We start from the raw sequence: 18,265 nt of genomic DNA on the forward strand, positions 1-18,265 counted from the left end.
CGCAATTTAAATCTCTGTTTATTTCTGCTGTTGGTGGTGTCTCTTCTAGTTCCTAGTATTGCAGTGACCAAACCAAATGCAGTACTACAGCTCAGAACCTCTGCTGAAGGCAGTCTAAGCTCTTGCACTTTTTTTTGTATATCCCAGTATAATTGCATTTTTTTGGCAATGACAGAATATTGTAGGCTGATTTCAGCTCGTGACTCCCTAGCTCCACCATAGAAGTGCCACTTAATCTGCTGTTCCCCATTCTAAATATGATCTGTTGATTATTCCTGATGAAGTGTAGCACCTTGTTCCCATCTTTCTGAAATTTTGTTCTGTTTTTAGACCCCTTTTTTCAGCTTGTCTGTATGATTTAGAATTCTAGTGTTCTCCCCCAGCATCGCTTATAACCTCCCAGGCTGACGTTACGTCTTAAATAACCGCTTTGCTTATTATCCAGCTGACTAATGAAATGCCGAATAACCCTTGACCTAAGTAAGTCTCTGCAGACCCGATGTGATATATCTTTCCATGGCGACAGTGACCCATTTCTAAGTCTCGGCAGAGACCCAGCCAGTTTTGCTGGCCTCAGAGCAGTTTCCTTAGTTTGCTTCTGACAACGCTGTGTTACACAGCATCATAAATCTTCCTGAAGTTGATTAAATTTGGCTTTTCCCTACCTGCAAGGCCTCTTACCGTGTCACAGAAGGAAACTAAACTGGTTTGACTTGATTCTTGACAAATACCTCTTATTTGCAACTCCACTTCTTGTTTCCTCATGCTTACAAACTGTCAGTGGGATTATTACTTCTAAAACATTCCCAGAGGTTGATGGGAAACTGGTTTGTGTGTCATTTTCCAGTTTCTCTTCCCCCTTTTAAAGATAGTCACTGCATTTTCCACAGCTGGTATAACTCACATCTTCCTTGAGCTCTCAGCTATAATTGCTAAAGGTGATTGTTTTAGTTTCTTCTTTAAATACCCTGAGGTAGGTCTAGTGATAGCCCTGAGTAAGAGACCTCTAGGCAGATTGAAACCCTGAAAAGTGACCTGGCACAAACCTACAAGCCTATATAACCAAAGCAAATTTCTGCTGAATGTTCTTACCTAAAACATGTTTACTGGCATTAGTTGTGTTAGCCTCCTGCTCACTAGTTCACCTTACTTTAGTTGGTAGATAAACTAGATGCTAAGCCCTCTATCACTTTCTAGACATCAACTTGATTAACTGTCCTGGTTTCAGCTGGGATACGGTTAATTATTTTTTTTCTAGTGGTTGCTGTGTTTCAGATTTTGTATGAAAAGAATGTCAATAATGCACATTGTTTTAGTTGTTGCCAGGTGATGTTTATATTAATTAAGGACTTTTTTCAGCATCCCATAGAAGCTGATAAGGAGCATAGATAGAAAGATGGAATGGCCAATGGAATATTCCATACCATAGACGTCAAGCTCAGTATACAAATGGGGTTAGCCGGGGGGGCAGGGGGTACACTGCTCAGGATGGTGCCATTTCGCCAATTTACCAGGTGGTGTGAGTGACTTGTGTCTTGTATATTCTTTCACTGTTGTTATTATTGTTATTTTTCCTTTTCTGTTATTGTTCTATTAAACCGTCTTTATCTCAACCCATGAGTTATTTTCTCTTCACCCTCCTTTTCTCCCTCTTCTTCCTGCCCTTCTGGGGGAAGGGGAAGAACTGCGCGAGTGACTGCATGGTCCTAGCTGCCAGCTCGGGTTAAACCACAACATTAACTTTCCCCTTCAGCTGAACAGAGAACAAATTCTTCACTTGGTTTTTGTCCTCCTTACTGCCCATGTGTTTAAAGAATGCTTTCTTGCTATTCTTCATGTTTCTCACTATTTACATCTGGTTTTGCTTCTTGGCCTTTCTGGGGTTGTGCCTATATTCTCTTGCCACTCTATTATTCAAGTAATAGTAACCAGACACAGATTCTTCTGTCTTTGTGCTTTCTTCTTCTGTTTGAGTTCAACAAAGGGCTTATGGCCATGTTAGCGGGCAATGATTTAGCATTTCACATTAGACTGGGATTAAGCACCGCTATTTTCCATGTGTACCCATGACTATAATAATGGAGTTGCAAAAATAGAACCTTTGCCTGCACCTTCCTTTTATGCACACATATTTAACTTCGGCATTTAATGCTAGTGAATTTAACTAGGTATATATATTTTCTTCCTCCAGTGCAAAGGTGTAAATTTCAATACCTGTAACACTTAGGCATCAGTAAGAGATTTTCTGAGGGAGCTACCAGAGTTCTATCCTCACTAATCATTTTCCCAATAAATGTCTGGATGTTTCTGATTATTTTGGAGGAAACTCTTTGTTAGCAAATGATAATTAGGTATGGATTCTCTGCAGAAAAAGAAAACAAAGTGTAAAGATTTCCAACACCCTTCTGGGATTCACTATGACATTCTTCAGACAGCAAATGGACTCCTATGAATCTCTTGGAATTTTCTCATCCTTCAAAATAAATTAAGTACTGGTATCCTAGTGGTCATAGTGGTAGGCAATACTGAATGAAATAGCAAAGCAAGTCATGCAAGTGCTTTCATGCTTCTCTCTTCTTCAGCTTTGCCGGAGGTGACAGAATAACACAGACTTCTGGAACTTCTCCATGCAGACTGGCTCCTGTTCCCTGTGAATTGAGAACTGCATCTTGGAGCACATGGTTCTGTTAGCAAGAAGAGTCATAAACTTTTTTCACGCTTCTTAAAGAAGGTGGCATTTGATGCAAAAATTGACCTGACTCTGCAAGTGCAATGTCTTATTGCTTTACATTGGCACCAAACAATTAACAAAACAAAAAAAGGACAATATTTTAAGCTTAGTAGTATGCTGTAGCACAGAAATAACATCTTCCACCCCATTAGATGGTGGATAGGGAGTGCCCTACTGCAAATCCCCCCCACTGTCACAAGTGGGAACAGGTTCAATGGTGGTGTACTGTCTGGATGGCAGTAATCCAATTCAGCAAGGACTCCTTCTGTGGTGCTATCACAGTGTTAAGTCTGGATGGTGGGTGGTTGAGCAGTCAGAAACCAAGACAAAGGCAGTCCATCCTCTCACAGTTAAGATTTAGCGGATGCATATAAAACTATGCAAAACTTTGCTTGTGATCCTAATAACAAGATATGACGAAATCATGTGTAGGCATCCTTGGAGTCCTGGCATTCTGGGAATGACATATTTCAGGACGTTCAGTTTCTCTTTCTTACAAATTTTCCCAAGTTCTCTGCTCTGATTCCCTTTGATACTTTGTGCAGTTGTTTAAGATGGGTAACGCCCTGGCTTATTTCTGTGGTTGCCCTTCCTCCCTGAGATGTCAAATTCATTTCCTTACCTCACTGTGGGTTGTACTGCTTGTTCTGCCTACCTACTGAAAAGACCAAGCAATTATGAAAAAGATTTTACAAAATAGTTACAATTTTAGAACCTTGAAATAACATTAGAGCAAACAGTGCTTTCCACCTTATTGCATCTGTATTGCATCGGTAGGCAATTCCTCTCTGTCCTTTTGTTGAAGATCATATATGAAAAGTATGATATGGCCATGGGACCATAATGAGGCTATGCGCAAGAAACACATATGCCAGGGTGAATGAAAGTGTAAGATTTGGATTTTGTGCCAGAATTTCCATTTGGTGTTATTTAAAACTGTAGATCAGGGCTAGACTATGCGACCAGCCCTAGATGAGTGTGTAGTCAAACTGTACAATGTTGTTCCACTATATCCTGGGTCTTATGGAGCTGCTCCTTTAACAGGCATCCGAGGCCTGTGAAGAGACAAACAATGTTATATTGGGTTATCTCACACAACGTCACTTCAGGCATCCGACTTCAGAGCTTGGATTAGGAGTCTTGTCTTCTTATAAATTCAGCAGAGGCATTTTGATGCACACATGTGCCCTGACTCACCTTATGAAGACCTCATTGACCAAGACCTTCACTTGGACCTTCCATGCAAGGGAAGTTGAGTTTCAGTTGCATTTTGGGCTAAAAGTTTGCTCAATGTGTCATTCCTGTAGGAACTGCTTCCACTACTCTGGGCTGCCCCCCTGCAAAAGTCCTCTCTTGCATGCACAAGGCAATTCCACTTTGCCAGAAAGTGCCAGATTTTGGCTGGGCTGTTCTCAAGTTTACCTAGTGTGATGCTGGGCAGGATGCACATTCCTGGTTGGTTTATGTGCCAATGTTTCGGTTGTCCACAAGGCTTCATTTTCAGTGCAGTTAAGTGAAGCCCATAAGAGTCTTCCCCAGAGCCCAGAGTGCCATCAGCAGGCCCTGGATCCTTATTTTTCCAAGCTAACTTCCAAGGTTTCTTCTCATTTGAAACCTCCCAGAACAAAATCTCACTTTAAGTGAGTTACAACTAAAGCGAGGGATGGGAGCTGCACATTTCAGCACAGTCCCTTTGGGAATAAAAGCAAACAAACACAAAAATTGCCTAAGACCCTTTCACGTGGGTGGCAGCAGCCAGTGTTCACCAAGGAGAGGACACGGCCTTTGGGGAGCAGAGGCAGAGGACGACAAGTACAGCAGCAACCATCAACCACATTGTGGTCCCTTTAAATCTTCTTCTCCATTTGGCAGCTCCAATTTTTCAGTGTTGCTATAGCAAATCTCCATGGCAATGACCCTAATCGGGGAAGGGGGGATGCAGGGGGGACGCATGCTCAGAGTGGCTGCTGGAGCCTCGCCTGCTCGCTACAGCTGCTCCAAGGGTCTGACACACAGGCGAACAGAAAGATCAGGTACTTGGCAAACTGGTCCTTGGGGTACATCGCAAGCCCGTGGCGTGTCACTGCAGCGATGTGTGCATGTGGGTTTGCGTGGACATGCGGGTCTGTGCTTATCATGACTTCTCCACTCCTTCGTGGGGAGCGTGCTGGGAGCAAACTGCTGATTTTCGCTATTTCTCCTCATTTCAGGCAGGGAAGAAAGCTTGAATTATTGATGAGAGTAATGGCGTTGCCGTCTGTCTGGAGCGTGATGCGTGTGGCGATCCCGTTCATCTCGGTGGTTGGCCTGCTAAGCGTGAGGCTTGTGGGGGCCAGCCAGGAGTCTGGGAGTGTCATTCCTGCAGAAAGTAGGTACCTGCCGTGCTGCACTCATGCCCTCCCGCTGCACCACGTCCTGCTTTGTTTCCACCACTTAACCCACAGCAGCCACACAGACCTTAAGCTCCAGGGGGAACGCTGAATTGCCTGATTAGCAAGGGGGTAACGATGAATTTGTAATGTGTCAGCAAAGCACATGAAAACAGCACTTATAAAAAGAGCAAGCAAGCAAAGGATTAGTAGTTATTTAGGAAGAAATACTAACTGAATGCTATAATTTTAATTGGAGCTTGTTTTAAAGCTCTTTGGTTGTAGGTCTTTTAGATCTGCTCCTTGAGAGTTTCGTTTCCAGATTTGCTGCAGTACATATGAAGTCCTTGCTAGTCTGGATATTGTTAGAAAGAAATTTGTGTTTATTTCTGCTAGGGCATTACTTTTTGCGTGTTTCAGTATTTGGTTGGAACAATAGCTCAAGTTCAATTTCTTGTAACTGCTATAGATTGACACAGTGGAAGCTGACTCAAACAATATATTTGTAAAGCATATATAGATTTCTGAAATCCTGCTGCTTTTCTGCAAACCTAAAAAATAAATGAATAGGACAGACTGCCTTGAGCACACCGTGGAGCTGGGAGCTCTTGAATTTGGATCACAGTTCTACATAAGCTTCCTCTGTCATTTTCAGCAAGTCTCTAGTTAAAACTTCTCTGCTCCAAAATGAGGCAATACTTCAAAGACATTAGGGGATGGAGTCAATGTTCTCAGGGTGTTTTGGTGATGGCAAATGGCAAGTAGCCACTCATTAAAAACTTAAAATATCCTCTGGGAGAAAAAAAAAGAAAGGAAAATAATTGCATACAAACCAATCTGTACTTCTTAGCCATGCTTACTTTGTATGACAGCTATCTTTTTACATGACTACCAAAATATTTAGCACAAGACCTGATTTAGTCACTCCATTTTGTTCTCCTATAATTCCATTACTAGTTTTCAAATACACCTATGTGTATTTGTCTCTATAGGACTTAAATAGTGAATTCCCTTCCCTTTCCATTCTCTTCTTTTTTTTTAATTAGTGCTAGGTTTCGGTCTGTTCTAAAACAGACCTCATCTATATTTTGTGTGTCTGTTTTCTAGGTATGCATTAATTAAGTTTTAATTAAATAAGTTTTGTGGCAAGTAGTCCATTTTGTATCCTCAAGGAGAAAATCATGCTTGAAAAAAATAAATTGTATGTGCCTTTTGTGTGTATATGTTAGCAGACGCAAGTCAACACATTTTTGGGAAAAAGGATATGGTGATTCCTTGTTCTGCTTATGTAGTGAAAACTCCCATTTTATCTATAGAACAAAACTCTTGGCCAGTGTCTCTGACCCCAACCTCAGGGAGTTTTCTCATGGTTTTGATATCCTGTGGCCAGGCTACTGAGTCCCCCGAAGAGCCCTTGAGAAAGATTCTTTGTCTTGTCTTACTCCTGCATGTGAGAGTGAGGAATGAAGGATAGTTCAGAGTTTTTCTGTGTCCAGTGTTTCTGCAGAGACATGCTGGTCTGTCCTGAGTAAGGGAGGCTGGTAACACTGATATGTATACATAATAGCATTTATGTCTGAGGCCAGGCCAGGAGGAAGACTCTCAGCTGATCATGAATTGTAAATCACTTTGTGTTGCTGCAGAGTTTTAAAGGAACAAGGAACTCAGGATGCTCCTAATCAGCCACTTGTTGAGAGAGGTGAATAGCTGCTAAGTGCTACAGGTACCCTCCTTTGCCCATCAGGGCTCTTCCTGATGGTTAACTTGTGGAGCTCTTCCCTTAGGACACTGTCAATGCTAAAAGTTTGCATGGGATTGCAGAACTGATTGGGTAAATTAAAGGAAAAACTCTTAGAAAAGGCTGTTAGATACAGCAGCAGTTCTTCTGGCTCAGGAGCTGCCTCAGCATATTCCTGAGGCCTGGGAGGGTCTTTGGGGATACATCTCTCCATACTTGCCCTGTTCTTGTGCTCTTTTATGGGCATCCATTGTTGTCCATGAAGGTCACATCTATAACCAGTGCCCACGGATGTTCCCTGGCACGGGGACATGGCTGCACTATTAACCTGCTAGGATGGTACCTGGCACACTTTTGTCCATGACAGTAGGCCACTTGCCTATCTGGAAGCTAGAGTTTACTGTTCCAGAGATGAGCTGTCCCGTGCCAGCTGCTCTTAAAGCTTGGGAATGCTCCTAGACACATTTAATGTACTACAAGAGATGTAGCTCATGGGAGATAGAACACTGGGCCAGACAGACCTTTGATGTGATCTAGTGCAGACATTCCTGGATCTTTTCCTGCTTGATGTCAGCTCCACTGGCTATTTCTCGTCAAGGACTTGATCCTCCTGTGTACTGACCCATTTTGAGGGGCAGTGCTACTGCAGGACATGCACACACCGTCCCTGTTGCTGGCACTTAAGTCCATACTGTCAGCCCAGGCAAAATGGCGGCTCTGTGATCCTGGATGACCCAGGGAGAAAAAGAGGACAGGGATATACGCTGTACATGGACCATACTAAGTGTCCTGCAGGCCAGACTGGTGTGGTGCTCAATGCTTTTTTCTGTTCCCAGGTGTGTGACATAGGACTGGGAACATGCCTTTAGCAGAAACAATCCCTCACGGACCGCACAGCACTACAACCTCTCTCTCCCACTTGGTGGGAGAAATATGTCCCTCCTGCAGCACCACGAGCGGGAGAGGGGCAGCAATGCTCTCGTGCAGGTGTGGGAGGTGCAGGAGTCACAGGATAGAAGCGTGAGAGTGAGTCAGAGTTCTTCTTAGTGTTGCAGAGAGATCCTGCCCTGTGTGTGCCACCGATATCTGGCTTGGAGTACCATCACCTGCTCTCTACTTGGCATACTCCCTGCCAGCCAGACAGCCAGGCCCGGCTTTTTATGAATAATGCTAATTAGCAGTGATTAATCATGTCCTTATACTTACACAGCACTCTGCATATGCAAAAGACTGTTCAAGTATGAAGTGGTGTTACTAATGTTTGGGGATTATTTTCTTTAAAGTTCAGTGCAATCCACTAAAAAAATTAAGTAATTTCCTCAACCTCCCATTGCATTTATAGCCCAGATCACCCACTGTGAAAGCTGAAATGTGGAATTTGAAGAACAGAAGCTGGTCAGTCTGTTTTCATTAGCCAAGGTGCATGAAATACGAAGAGTAAACGCTATGTGTATGCGAGGGAAAGTAAATTAGATTTCCACAATGCTTTCAGTTCCAGTTTTTCACCAAGAAGCCAAGAAGCATATTTTAAGCTCTCCTCCCCCACTTCTCCCCAAACACACAAAGACACATACAGGCTTTGTGCTGACAGGACCCATTTAAAGAATTATAGCTGACTCTTGATAATTCTCATTATGTTAATCCACAAACCTGTTAAGTCTCCCTATGAATGATAGTCTGTTCCCAGCTGTCAGCAAGGAATTAATAGCACTCTGCTGTACTTTGCTATGATGTGACTTAAGGTTTGGTTTCACGATTGCTTTAAGCTAAGGTAAGCCTATGTTGCCTCTGGCCTTCTCCTCCCCACGACCTGGCCTCCTGTCCTTGCCTTATTTCTTCCTCTGGCTGCAGAATTTGGGCATTCAGGATCTGATCTGGAGAAAACAAATCAGTGATCCCGCTGACCAAGCAACTGCATGGTCACTCCTGCTGTGAGCAAGGGAAGGTGTGGGAACACGTAGCCAAGGACAGAAAGCAGGGTGGGGTTGCTCCTATTGGCAACAGCACGTATTTAGATTTGTTTAAAACCTTTGTGAAAACAGACTTTTAGATATCATTACTCTGGGGAAATGTCCCTGGGCATCCTACTGAAAATATTGTGAGCATGAAGAGAGAGTAAGCGCAGCTAGATAAGCCAGTTTACCAGCCCAGCACTTCAGTCTGAAAAGGAGACACCCAGGCAGGGGGGTGATGGAGAGCAGCAAAGTCATAAGTGGAACAAAGATGGTGAATATTTAATAACTGTCATTTCCAGTGCAAAAATTAGAGGCAGGAAATGAAAGCAGCAGATGCTAACTCCAGAGCAGACAGGAATAGTATTTTGTTCACGTAGTGAATAGCTGAGCTGTGGAACTCATTGCCACAGGATGCTGTAGATGCCAAAAGTTTACGTGGATTCAGGAAGCAATGGGGCAAATTAATGTGAGAAAAATTCATGGAGGCCTTATCAGATGTAGAAAAAACAGCCAGACTCAGGATATCCTCCAACCTCTTGGTAGGCTAGAAGAACATTGCTAGAGGTTTATTCTTATATTTTCCTGAAGTATCTGCTATTGGCTACTGTGAGAGTCTGTATAGTATAATAGATTAAAAGCCTGACTAGAGTCAGGGCTTGGGCAGCTCTGCTGGTAAAAATCCAACTGTAGCTATAGGCTTTCCAGGTAGTGGGGTATTGCCCCTATTTTATTTGTGAAACTGCTCTCAAGTTGCTCTGTGCTCATGTGAGATGCTTGACGGAGAGATCAGCACTGCCCTGGTTCACTCCCCAACATGCTGAACAGTTGTGTGCTCTGCAGGGCTGTATGGGTGGAAGAATTTATACCCAGCCACCCCCCAGCTGCTCATCACCTCCTCCCAGGTACAGCTGTCCTCTCATCTGCCAGTGATGCTGCTTCAGTGAGTCCTCTCTGCACCACTGGAGGTCAATATGATGTGTTCTATCCTGGCATATAGCTGGTTGTAGGAATCACACGAGCTCTCCCACTGCCAATGCTTCAGGGCTGCTAGCTCCCAGCAGGCAGGGGTGCTAACCTCACCCAGAGACACCTGTGCCTGGAGAAGGACCATCCACCAAGGAGGACAGCCCAGGAAACTATATTGGAGAGTGAATACCCCATTATGTAGTGAAACTGGCTGCATCTGCACTGTGGCTTTGAAGAGCAGTGCTGTGTTAGGAGCTTCACCTGTCCTTATCCAGGACACGCAGAGCTGCACAGGCATTTGTCCTCAGTGCCACCACTATTTTCCTGCAGAAGCTGCTTTGATGTCAGGGCAGCTGCTTTCACAGGGGTGGCAGAAATAACCACTCAGCATGGTTGTGCTGTTCCATTAGTACATCCCTGTCCAAATAGGAGCACTTGGCAGCCATAAATACCAGTGAATGATGCCACACAGCCATGGCCTTCATGAGGGCCTGGGAAGAATTCCTGGGTGGCAGGCAGTGATTGACTATGGAATTCATGGCTCTCCTTGAAGATGCTTGCTCCCCACTGCTGGAGCAGGAGACATTTGTTTATGACCTGTAGTTTGCTTTTTCTCCAACAAGTTCTGATTTTGAGAACACTTTAGTGGCAAGCACTTCACCATATGCAGCTCTTCACTGAGGTGGAGCCAGGGCAGAGTGCTTTCTAAATCACAGCAAGGGGAGGGAGCAGACCATGTCATCAAGTCAATGATGGATTTGCTGACAGAAGACTGAGGATACAGATTCTTTCTAAGGGCTCTGCTCCATGATCTGAAGTGAAAACAATTAAATTACTGAAATACTGAAATCAGGAGGGGGTTGAGTGTCTTTAAAATGTGCTCAAAACTGTCCTGTTGCTACTCCTCTCAGGCCTGGAGAGAGAGTCTTTGGGAGCGATGCTGTTCTTATAGAGGTGGGGACTTTGCATCTCCCCATATCCCTGGATCAATACCTGGATTGATCCCTGGGTCTCCCTGAGATGTCAGCTGCGTGGAGGGGAGATGGAAGAGGGGATGGGTGGGAGTGAGACACCTCCTGAACAGGTCAACGCCCCCGAGAGGCGTGCTGGGGCCCAAGAAGCACTCTGGCTGCTCCCTTCCATCAGGCTCAACTTGAAAGTGCGTGCTGGCAGCAGAGTGGCGCAGTCCTGCCTGGCAGGTCCCTGGCTCCGGGCAGCTCCCCACCTATCTCAGCAGCAGCTTTTCACCCTCTTTGCTTTGTCAGAGCGGCACAAGTGGCTGCCTGTAGACAAGGATTTCAGCACTCGCCTCAACATGGGGGCTCTGTGATCAATGTAAAATGTCATCTCTCCCCATTATCCCCTGCATCTCTTCCAGTATCTGCAATTTCTTCTGAAAACCCACACTTCATTACCTCTCTGACTGAACGAAAGGGCCCGAGACCAGTGCAGGATGAATCCTGGCAGAGCAGAAATGCCCAGGTCCAGAAGTCAGCCATCTGAGTTGTTGTGAAGTCCCCTCCTCCTCCTCTTGCTCTTCTCTGCCTTGCCCCCCTCTGCACACACACTGGCACCAGCTGCAGAGCCAGCGGGATGCTTTGCATTCCTGGCAGAGAAAAAATACAGCAGCAGGTGAAAGGAAGCAAATACAGATCTGGCACTGTCCCTTGCCAAGTTGCTCTGTAAGAGCTCCTGTAAAAACAGACCTGCCTGTCTGATTTCTGAACCACTGCAAACTGCTATTTTCAATGTTTCAGTTGGGAATGAACCCATGTCTGAGGAGGGCTGAGAATTTCTGTTTTAAGGGGAGAGGCTCGGGGCTGAAGGCACGCAGCACCAGGCTTAGTCAAGCCTGGGCTATGTTCAGAAAAGCACACGCAGCAAAGTGGTCTTGGGTTTTTTGCCAGTCCTCACACATTTACACAAGTATAGGTACAGCCCTGTCCTCAGGCAGGCATAACTTTGTACCCATGCAGGAGTGGGTGCCTGGTAAAATGCGTTTTCTTCCGGCATTGCAAGGTCTCTGACTATACCCACGCTGTACTGCCACACTCCAAATTTCATGCTGTGACAGTGATGTTTTTCTTCTGTACCTTTTTCCAGGTCGTCCCTGCGTTGACTGCCATGCGTTTGAGTTCATGCAGAGGGCGTTGCAGGATTTGAAGAAGACAGCGTATAACCTAGACACACGGGTATGTGTTTCTATAGAAATGCTTTCACTTAGCCTTTATCTACAAGTGGCCAGGTCTGCCTGTCTGCGTACAGCAGACATGACATCTCTGCTGACTCACTTCCATTTCAGCAAATAGGATTGCACCAAGTACAGATTATTTTTCACAGGCTAGAGAGGTTCATTAAAGATCATCTAGTCAGAATTCTTGCATAACAGGCTAAAGAATTACCCCAGACAGTCCCTGCATCAAATAGAGATGTAAAGAAGATGCATGAAGGAGTGAAGAACAAGATTTACTCTTTATCTCACAGCATTGCTTCTCAGCTGTGGACTGACTGTTCACTGGGTAGGAGCAGAAACTGAAAGGGAGAGCGAGAAGGTGGCAGGCAGGACTGGCAGAGAGGAAAGGGATGCGCATATATTCCTTGCTCGTGGATCGATACTCCGTGAAAAAGGGGGGAGCATATTTGCTTGAACAGTTATCACAGTGCACAGAGCACTTTGGAACTTCACATGAAGATCTTGTGCTGCAGAGGTCCCAATGAACAATAAATGAGGATGCGTTAAATGCCCTGATTTTAGCAATGCATACACATGTGGGTTCATAACTATGCACAAACACTGGCTGGGGTAGGATTTACCACAGTGGTTCCCATGCTGTCTGAAGTTTGCAAGGGGCAGAAGTACTCTCACCTCTAATAACACCCCTCCTCATGTATGTCTTGCACTACCTCTCCTCCTCTGACAACACCTTTAACACTGGCAACATGACAGTGAAGAAACTTGTGGGGAGTGAAGCCAGATTGCAGTCAAATCTCCCAGCTCCTTTAGGTGGCTGCTTAGTCCCTCTGGCCAGTGCTGTCTCTCTTGGTAGGTGAGAAGGGCTCCTTGTTCCGTGTTCAGACTCTGGCTCAAATTGTCATTCACAGCAGAGTCAACCAAAGAGATGTAAATCAATTATGTGTCTCAAACTATAACAGAAAAGGGCAATTACGTTGCTATGCCTTTGGTTTCTTGTGACCTTGGGCAATCATGTAGGGCCCCACACAATGAAATTGGAGTGACTTTACCTTCCTTGAGCTATCAATAGCAAACTGATTAGGGCAGAACTCTGAGTGCAGTACGGGTTACATTGCAGAAGTTTCCCATGCACTAGCGTAATACTAAATAACTGTTAAGTGGTAGACTGTGAATAGAGGGGCTTTACCTCCAGCAGCTATGCTGTTCTGGTGCATAGCGGGGTTTCACCTGCTTGGATTAGGTTCAGCTGAAGTGTTTTGTACCTACGCATGACACAGCAAGACCATGTGTAATCACAGCTATGTTACTTCTTATACTGTCACCAGGCTTTACATAAGAAGTTAAAGGAGGTACTAAATTTCTGTCTAAGTTGCACTGGGAAGGTTTTTTTGAACGCAATAGAGGCAGCACAATTCCTTAATCTCACTTATAGAGATAGTCATTTGTATCTATGTTGGCTATTCTATTTGGAGGGTGGAGTGAGAATACAACCCATCAGAGAGCAATGCTGTCTTATAAGAGGTGAGGCAGAGTATAAAGGAAGAAGCCGGTCCCAGAGTGCCGCAAGATAAGCTTCTGTTTCTGTGAGGACCTGGACAGGCCTGAGATGCCAAGGCACTGATTCAGACAGCTCACATTATCACAGAACAAGGGGCATAGGAACAGTGCATCACCAAAAGAAACATAACCGGTTATGTGGAACATCACCCATCCTTTGACAACTGTCAGAGTTTAACACTACTAGTAAAGAAAGAGTATATTACTGTCCATCTTTTCCATCCTTTGGATTGAGACTCCAGAGGCCTTTCTGGAAGAGATGCTTTAGTTAAATACAAATTATTGAATGATGCAGAGATACTAAAGTGAAATGCAGCAGCCAGAGCACTACAAATGGCATACTGTGACCTTCTGTTCTTGGAAAGGCACAGTCTCCCTGTCCTTACTCAGCCACTGGTGCTTGCCTCATGCTGACCAACTGTGATTTCTCAAATTTTATACACAAATAACTTCATTCAACATCTCCTGAGTCTTGAAAGTTGTTGTGACAAGGGCAAGCCCCATGCAGGACTGTTCCTATCAGGGACTTCCTAAGCCAATGCCAACAGGGTTGCAATTAATTTTTGTAATTGATGCTTCTCTTTCATAGTCTTTCAGTTTACAATTGAGAGCTCCCAGAGCTGCTCTTCCTGCCTGTAAATAGTCATGAGTGATGCCTAGGCAGGGTTTGTGGTAACAGTGACAGCTTGTTGGCATTACAGTGAAATCCAATAAGCCTGTTTGATGTTAAGATGATTCTATGATTTCTACTGGGCTCCCAACAATGAGAGCATTCACTCATCCAGGATTGCATTACACAAGCGAGGAACGGTGTTTAATAACGCTTGCCATTGCACTAAGAGGATAAGTGAGAACAGACAAGGAAAGTGAACAAGACCTCTTTAATGCAAAGGTGGATGTCAAAAGTTTGAGTTGAAAAGGATAGAGGGCTGTGGAGGGGAGGGAAAAGCAGCTCTGAAACAGCCTCTCCCTGCAAAAGCTTGCAGGCTGAGAACAAGACATGAGTAGTAGAGAGTGGAAACTGCTGGGGGACAGAGGTATTGCTGGCCAAGGAAGGCAGACCTTAGCGGAGCAGGTCCCCGGGTAGAACTGCCCAGCTACTCCTTTGGAAACTGTGTGTCTTTGTTAATTAGCCCTCTGCTGTTTCTAATTTGTCAGGAAGCATCATGTCAGAAGAACACCAGCAGGCTGAAGATCTTGTTGTTTCACAGAGCTTTTAGATAATTTCTCAAGCAGTGGTTTTAAACATATAGTGGGTTTTTTCAGTGCAGATGGGAAACCTATTCATGATGAATTTAAGCCTGGTAACATTTTTTTCCCCTCAAGAAAATCTTCAAAGTCAGTCTACAAACTAGTTAAGCAACCACAGGGTGAAAAACCACAAGATATGCTCAGAAAGAAGTTTCTCTGCAGTCACAGTTGCACTTGCTAATGTGAGTTGCTGGCATCAACAATTTTATTTCAAGTCTTGCAAGAGTCTCAGCTTCAGAAATGATGGTGCCATTTGAGAAACTCAGCCTTTTTTTCTCAAAGAGTGAGACTAGGACCCACAAAAGATTTAAGTTACTTGGTTGCAATTAAATAAATGATACTTAAATATCTTTGAGGATCTGAAGTTGATTTTTTTTTCCTGGATACAGAGAAAAAAGCTTGAAAATGCTTTTCCGCTAAGACAGTACAAAAACAAGAGCAAGTAATTTAAAATGATGCATATAGAGAATGATTTTTAAGCTTTTGATGGAGTTCTGGGGGCATGGCTCCAAATGGAGTTGATAATAGGGCAACTGTCAGTAAGTTAACTCAGATTAAAATAGGAGCCACAAACTCAAGTCTAGATCTGCCCTGAAAGATTACAAGTTTCAGACAACAAGGTTAGACTGACAGCTGGATTGAACTCAGAGTTATTCTAGAGAAACAGCAGTGTAACTGAGAGCACAACTGGCTCCTCAGCACATGCTATCTGGCGCAATTAAATTATACAGTACTGAAGACATTGTCAACAGGAAGCCATCAATCACTGCAAAGGAATTAAGTACAGTGCAGTTGAAAGTGGAATTTGGCTCAGCATTTATAAAGGACACTTTAATAATTTTGACAGCTTACTCCCTAGAAGTTAACTGTGAAATGAAAACATTTAAACTATAAAAATACTCTCCATGCATCTCAGTTCTGAATATACTTATTTCATCACTTTTTCTGGATGAAAACCAGCACTAATAACTATGACTTTTGACTCAGCAAAGCACCTTGACTACAGCTGTGCGAAGAGATCAGGTCTAATAAATGATATACTCTTTTAAAGCAATATATTCAGTGCTTTGATTTCTTTTTTTTTTTTTTTTCTTCAGACAGAAACCCTCCTCCTGAGAGCAGAAAAGAGAGGCCTGTGTGATTGCTTTCGTGCGATACACTGAAATGAGCACTGGGATTTGGCCAATGGACGTTTATTAATTTTTAAAATGCTGTTCAATAAATTACAGGAAGACACAGAGTGCAAGTTGTGCCACACCACAAGGAAAATAATTTTTATCCAAACAGGTATAGCTCAGTTAGATAATTTTTGCTTTGATGTGTTTTATCATTACTGTATGCGATATTGCATCTGCTGAAATGTCAACAGAAGAAACAGTGCCGAAGTCTCACTCATGGGTTTTATGTAAGGATAGCATCTCGCTTTTCTGGTATTTCAAGCCAAAAATTGTCCTTGGACTCTCAGGCCAACCCCTCAGCACATGTGAATTGCCATAGACTTGTGAAAGTCAGAGAAGTCACGTTGTTTAATATATTTATGGTAGAATGTGTCACTAACATGAAAAGGAAGCGAGTTTGCAGTGATACATAGCTAAACATTTACAAACAAGCAGTCATGGCTTTATATAGAAATTAATAGTTGTCACTGACTGCTTGGCAGTGCAAGGAGGGTATTTGTTCCCAGTTGTATCAATAGTCCAGTGCACAGCAAACACAGTAATCTGTATCACAATTTTCATTTCTTCAGAGCCACACAGTAGCTGGGATCTTTTTGGAGAGATTATTAAGTATCTAATGTCATCAGTAACATTTGTAATCACATGAATACTGCCTGGCAATTGAACTGATTGCGTCTGCCAAAATCTTCTAGAGAAGTGTCTTTCATTAAGCAAATCATATATTGGATTGAACCACTCAAACTGGCCTCTACAGAGAGTTTTGGCAGAGAGCCTACAGAACGCCTGCATGCCCAGGAGTCTCCCGCAAACTGTATTTTCAGAAATATTTAAGTTCTTCTAAAATGGGCCATAGCTCTTGCCTGGACTTTACACTCCATAGTGGTGGGTTACAGTGCTGATACTATTAAGATTCCTGTTCCAGTCAGCGCGAGACAATTTAGGCAGTGTAGTAGTAGGAGGAGGTAAGATTGCACCTTGTTGCTCTTTGAAAAAGAATAGCAAATCCTTTTTTTTTTTTTTTTTTCATTTTTTTCCTTTGTTTAGGGAGGGGGAGAGCAGAAAAGGGTCCCAGCAGAAAATTTTTGTAGATAGTAATAGATTTTTTTTGTAGGGCTTAAAATATCATCCACAAAGTATAATTAATAGAGATTTGTACATCAGCTAGAGCATCTGTGTACAGGCTAGAAACTTTAACACAAACAATAGTATGGGAGCAGGATCAACAGCAGTGGTTTTCAAAGTCATTTTACAGATTCTTATTAATATGTCTGTCTTCCCATAGGTGGCTGATACTATGCTGTCAGGCTGCTCAGTAAGTTATGATGGTAGTTATCTGTGTGCTTGTTTCTGAGCTGCTTCTCTCCCATTTTATCTACCACAATAGGAACAGGGAAATAGGGAACAGTGACCCACTGCCAACTTATTATTTTGTGTGCAGTCATACTCAATAACACAAAGGAGTGTATTACCATATACTCTGCCAAAGTTGTCTGAAAGGCACGTGGTTCTAAGCAAGGAAAAGCTTCCTTGCACCTGCATTTCAAGTAGGAAATTTGCTTTGTCCTTTGTAGTATCCTAGAAAAACCCTTTATAGGTCATCAGGACCTAGGTTGTATAAAAGAGAAGCAGCATGACACAGCAACACATTGCTTCTAGTAACATTACACTCCACTGTACCACTGGTAACTGACTGACGGGAAGCAACAGAGGTTCTTATCATAGACTATATTTTATTTTACAGATAAGACAATAGGTTTAACACAACTCCTTTGCAAAACGCCAACCCTAGTTTACTTTTCTCCCACTTAGACTTGAACCAAAGTAATACACAGATTTTGAGGTGGCTTTTTACAGGAGGTGGAGTTCCAGCACTGAACCTGTGAATTTTCCAGCACAGCTCACCTTTTCAGGGGGCAGCACGTCTATGGTTTTGTATTGCTATTGTGCATGCTTATTCTGCTGGTACCTTAAAGAATCTTGCAAACTCCTGTTAGCAAGCACTGTTTTTTTTGGCTGTGTTTTTATTTAGAAAAATGGTTGCTCACAGTTGAGTTTTGATATACGCAGCTTGTTACAGTGAAAAGGTGGAATGAATGACAAGTGGATGTTCTCTGGCCCCCAAAGGGATCAGAGTGACACTGCAACTTTACGGCTGTGATGGCAGTGATTATTCTGTATGTACTCCTCTTTGTCTATAACACAATACAATAAAAAGGCAAGATGCATTACAGTATTGGTGTGCTTTGTTACTGATCTGAAAAATGATAGTGCTTATGCATTAATAATCATCTAGTCTTTAATTAGGTGGAAAATCCACAGGGAAAGA

General features: G+C 43.4%; 1 protein-coding gene across 1 annotated transcript; it reads left to right on the forward strand.

Annotated features, from left to right (window-relative positions):
* The first annotated feature begins 4,947 nt into the window (after positions 1-4,947).
* Positions 4,948-16,196, forward strand: LOC104284232 (neuropeptide-like protein C4orf48 homolog). Its single transcript, XM_009882536.1, has 3 exons — positions 4,948-5,099; positions 11,863-11,951; positions 15,859-16,196. The coding sequence occupies exons 1-3, from the start codon at positions 4,967-4,969 to the stop codon at positions 15,922-15,924; spliced, it is 288 nt and encodes a 95-aa protein (XP_009880838.1). The 5' UTR covers positions 4,948-4,966; the 3' UTR covers positions 15,925-16,196.
* Positions 16,197-18,265: the final 2,069 nt, after the last annotated feature.

This window comes from Charadrius vociferus, unplaced genomic scaffold (assembly GCF_000708025.1).
Source record: "Charadrius vociferus isolate BGI_N301 unplaced genomic scaffold, ASM70802v2 scaffold213, whole genome shotgun sequence".
Lineage (NCBI taxonomy): Eukaryota > Metazoa > Chordata > Aves > Charadriiformes > Charadriidae > Charadrius > Charadrius vociferus.

Bases quoted from the DNA above. Each gene is read 5' to 3' on its own strand.
- LOC104284232 (XM_009882536.1), top strand. From the start codon at position 4,967: ATGAGAGTAATGGCGTTGCCGTCTGTCTGGAGCGTGATGCGTGTGGCG. The intron at 5,100-11,862 runs GTAGGTACCTGC...ACCTTTTTCCAG, and splicing joins GAGTGTCATTCCTGCAGAAA to GTCGTCCCTGCGTTGACTGC. The intron at 11,952-15,858 runs GTATGTGTTTCT...TTTTTTCTTCAG, and splicing joins CGTATAACCTAGACACACGG to ACAGAAACCCTCCTCCTGAG.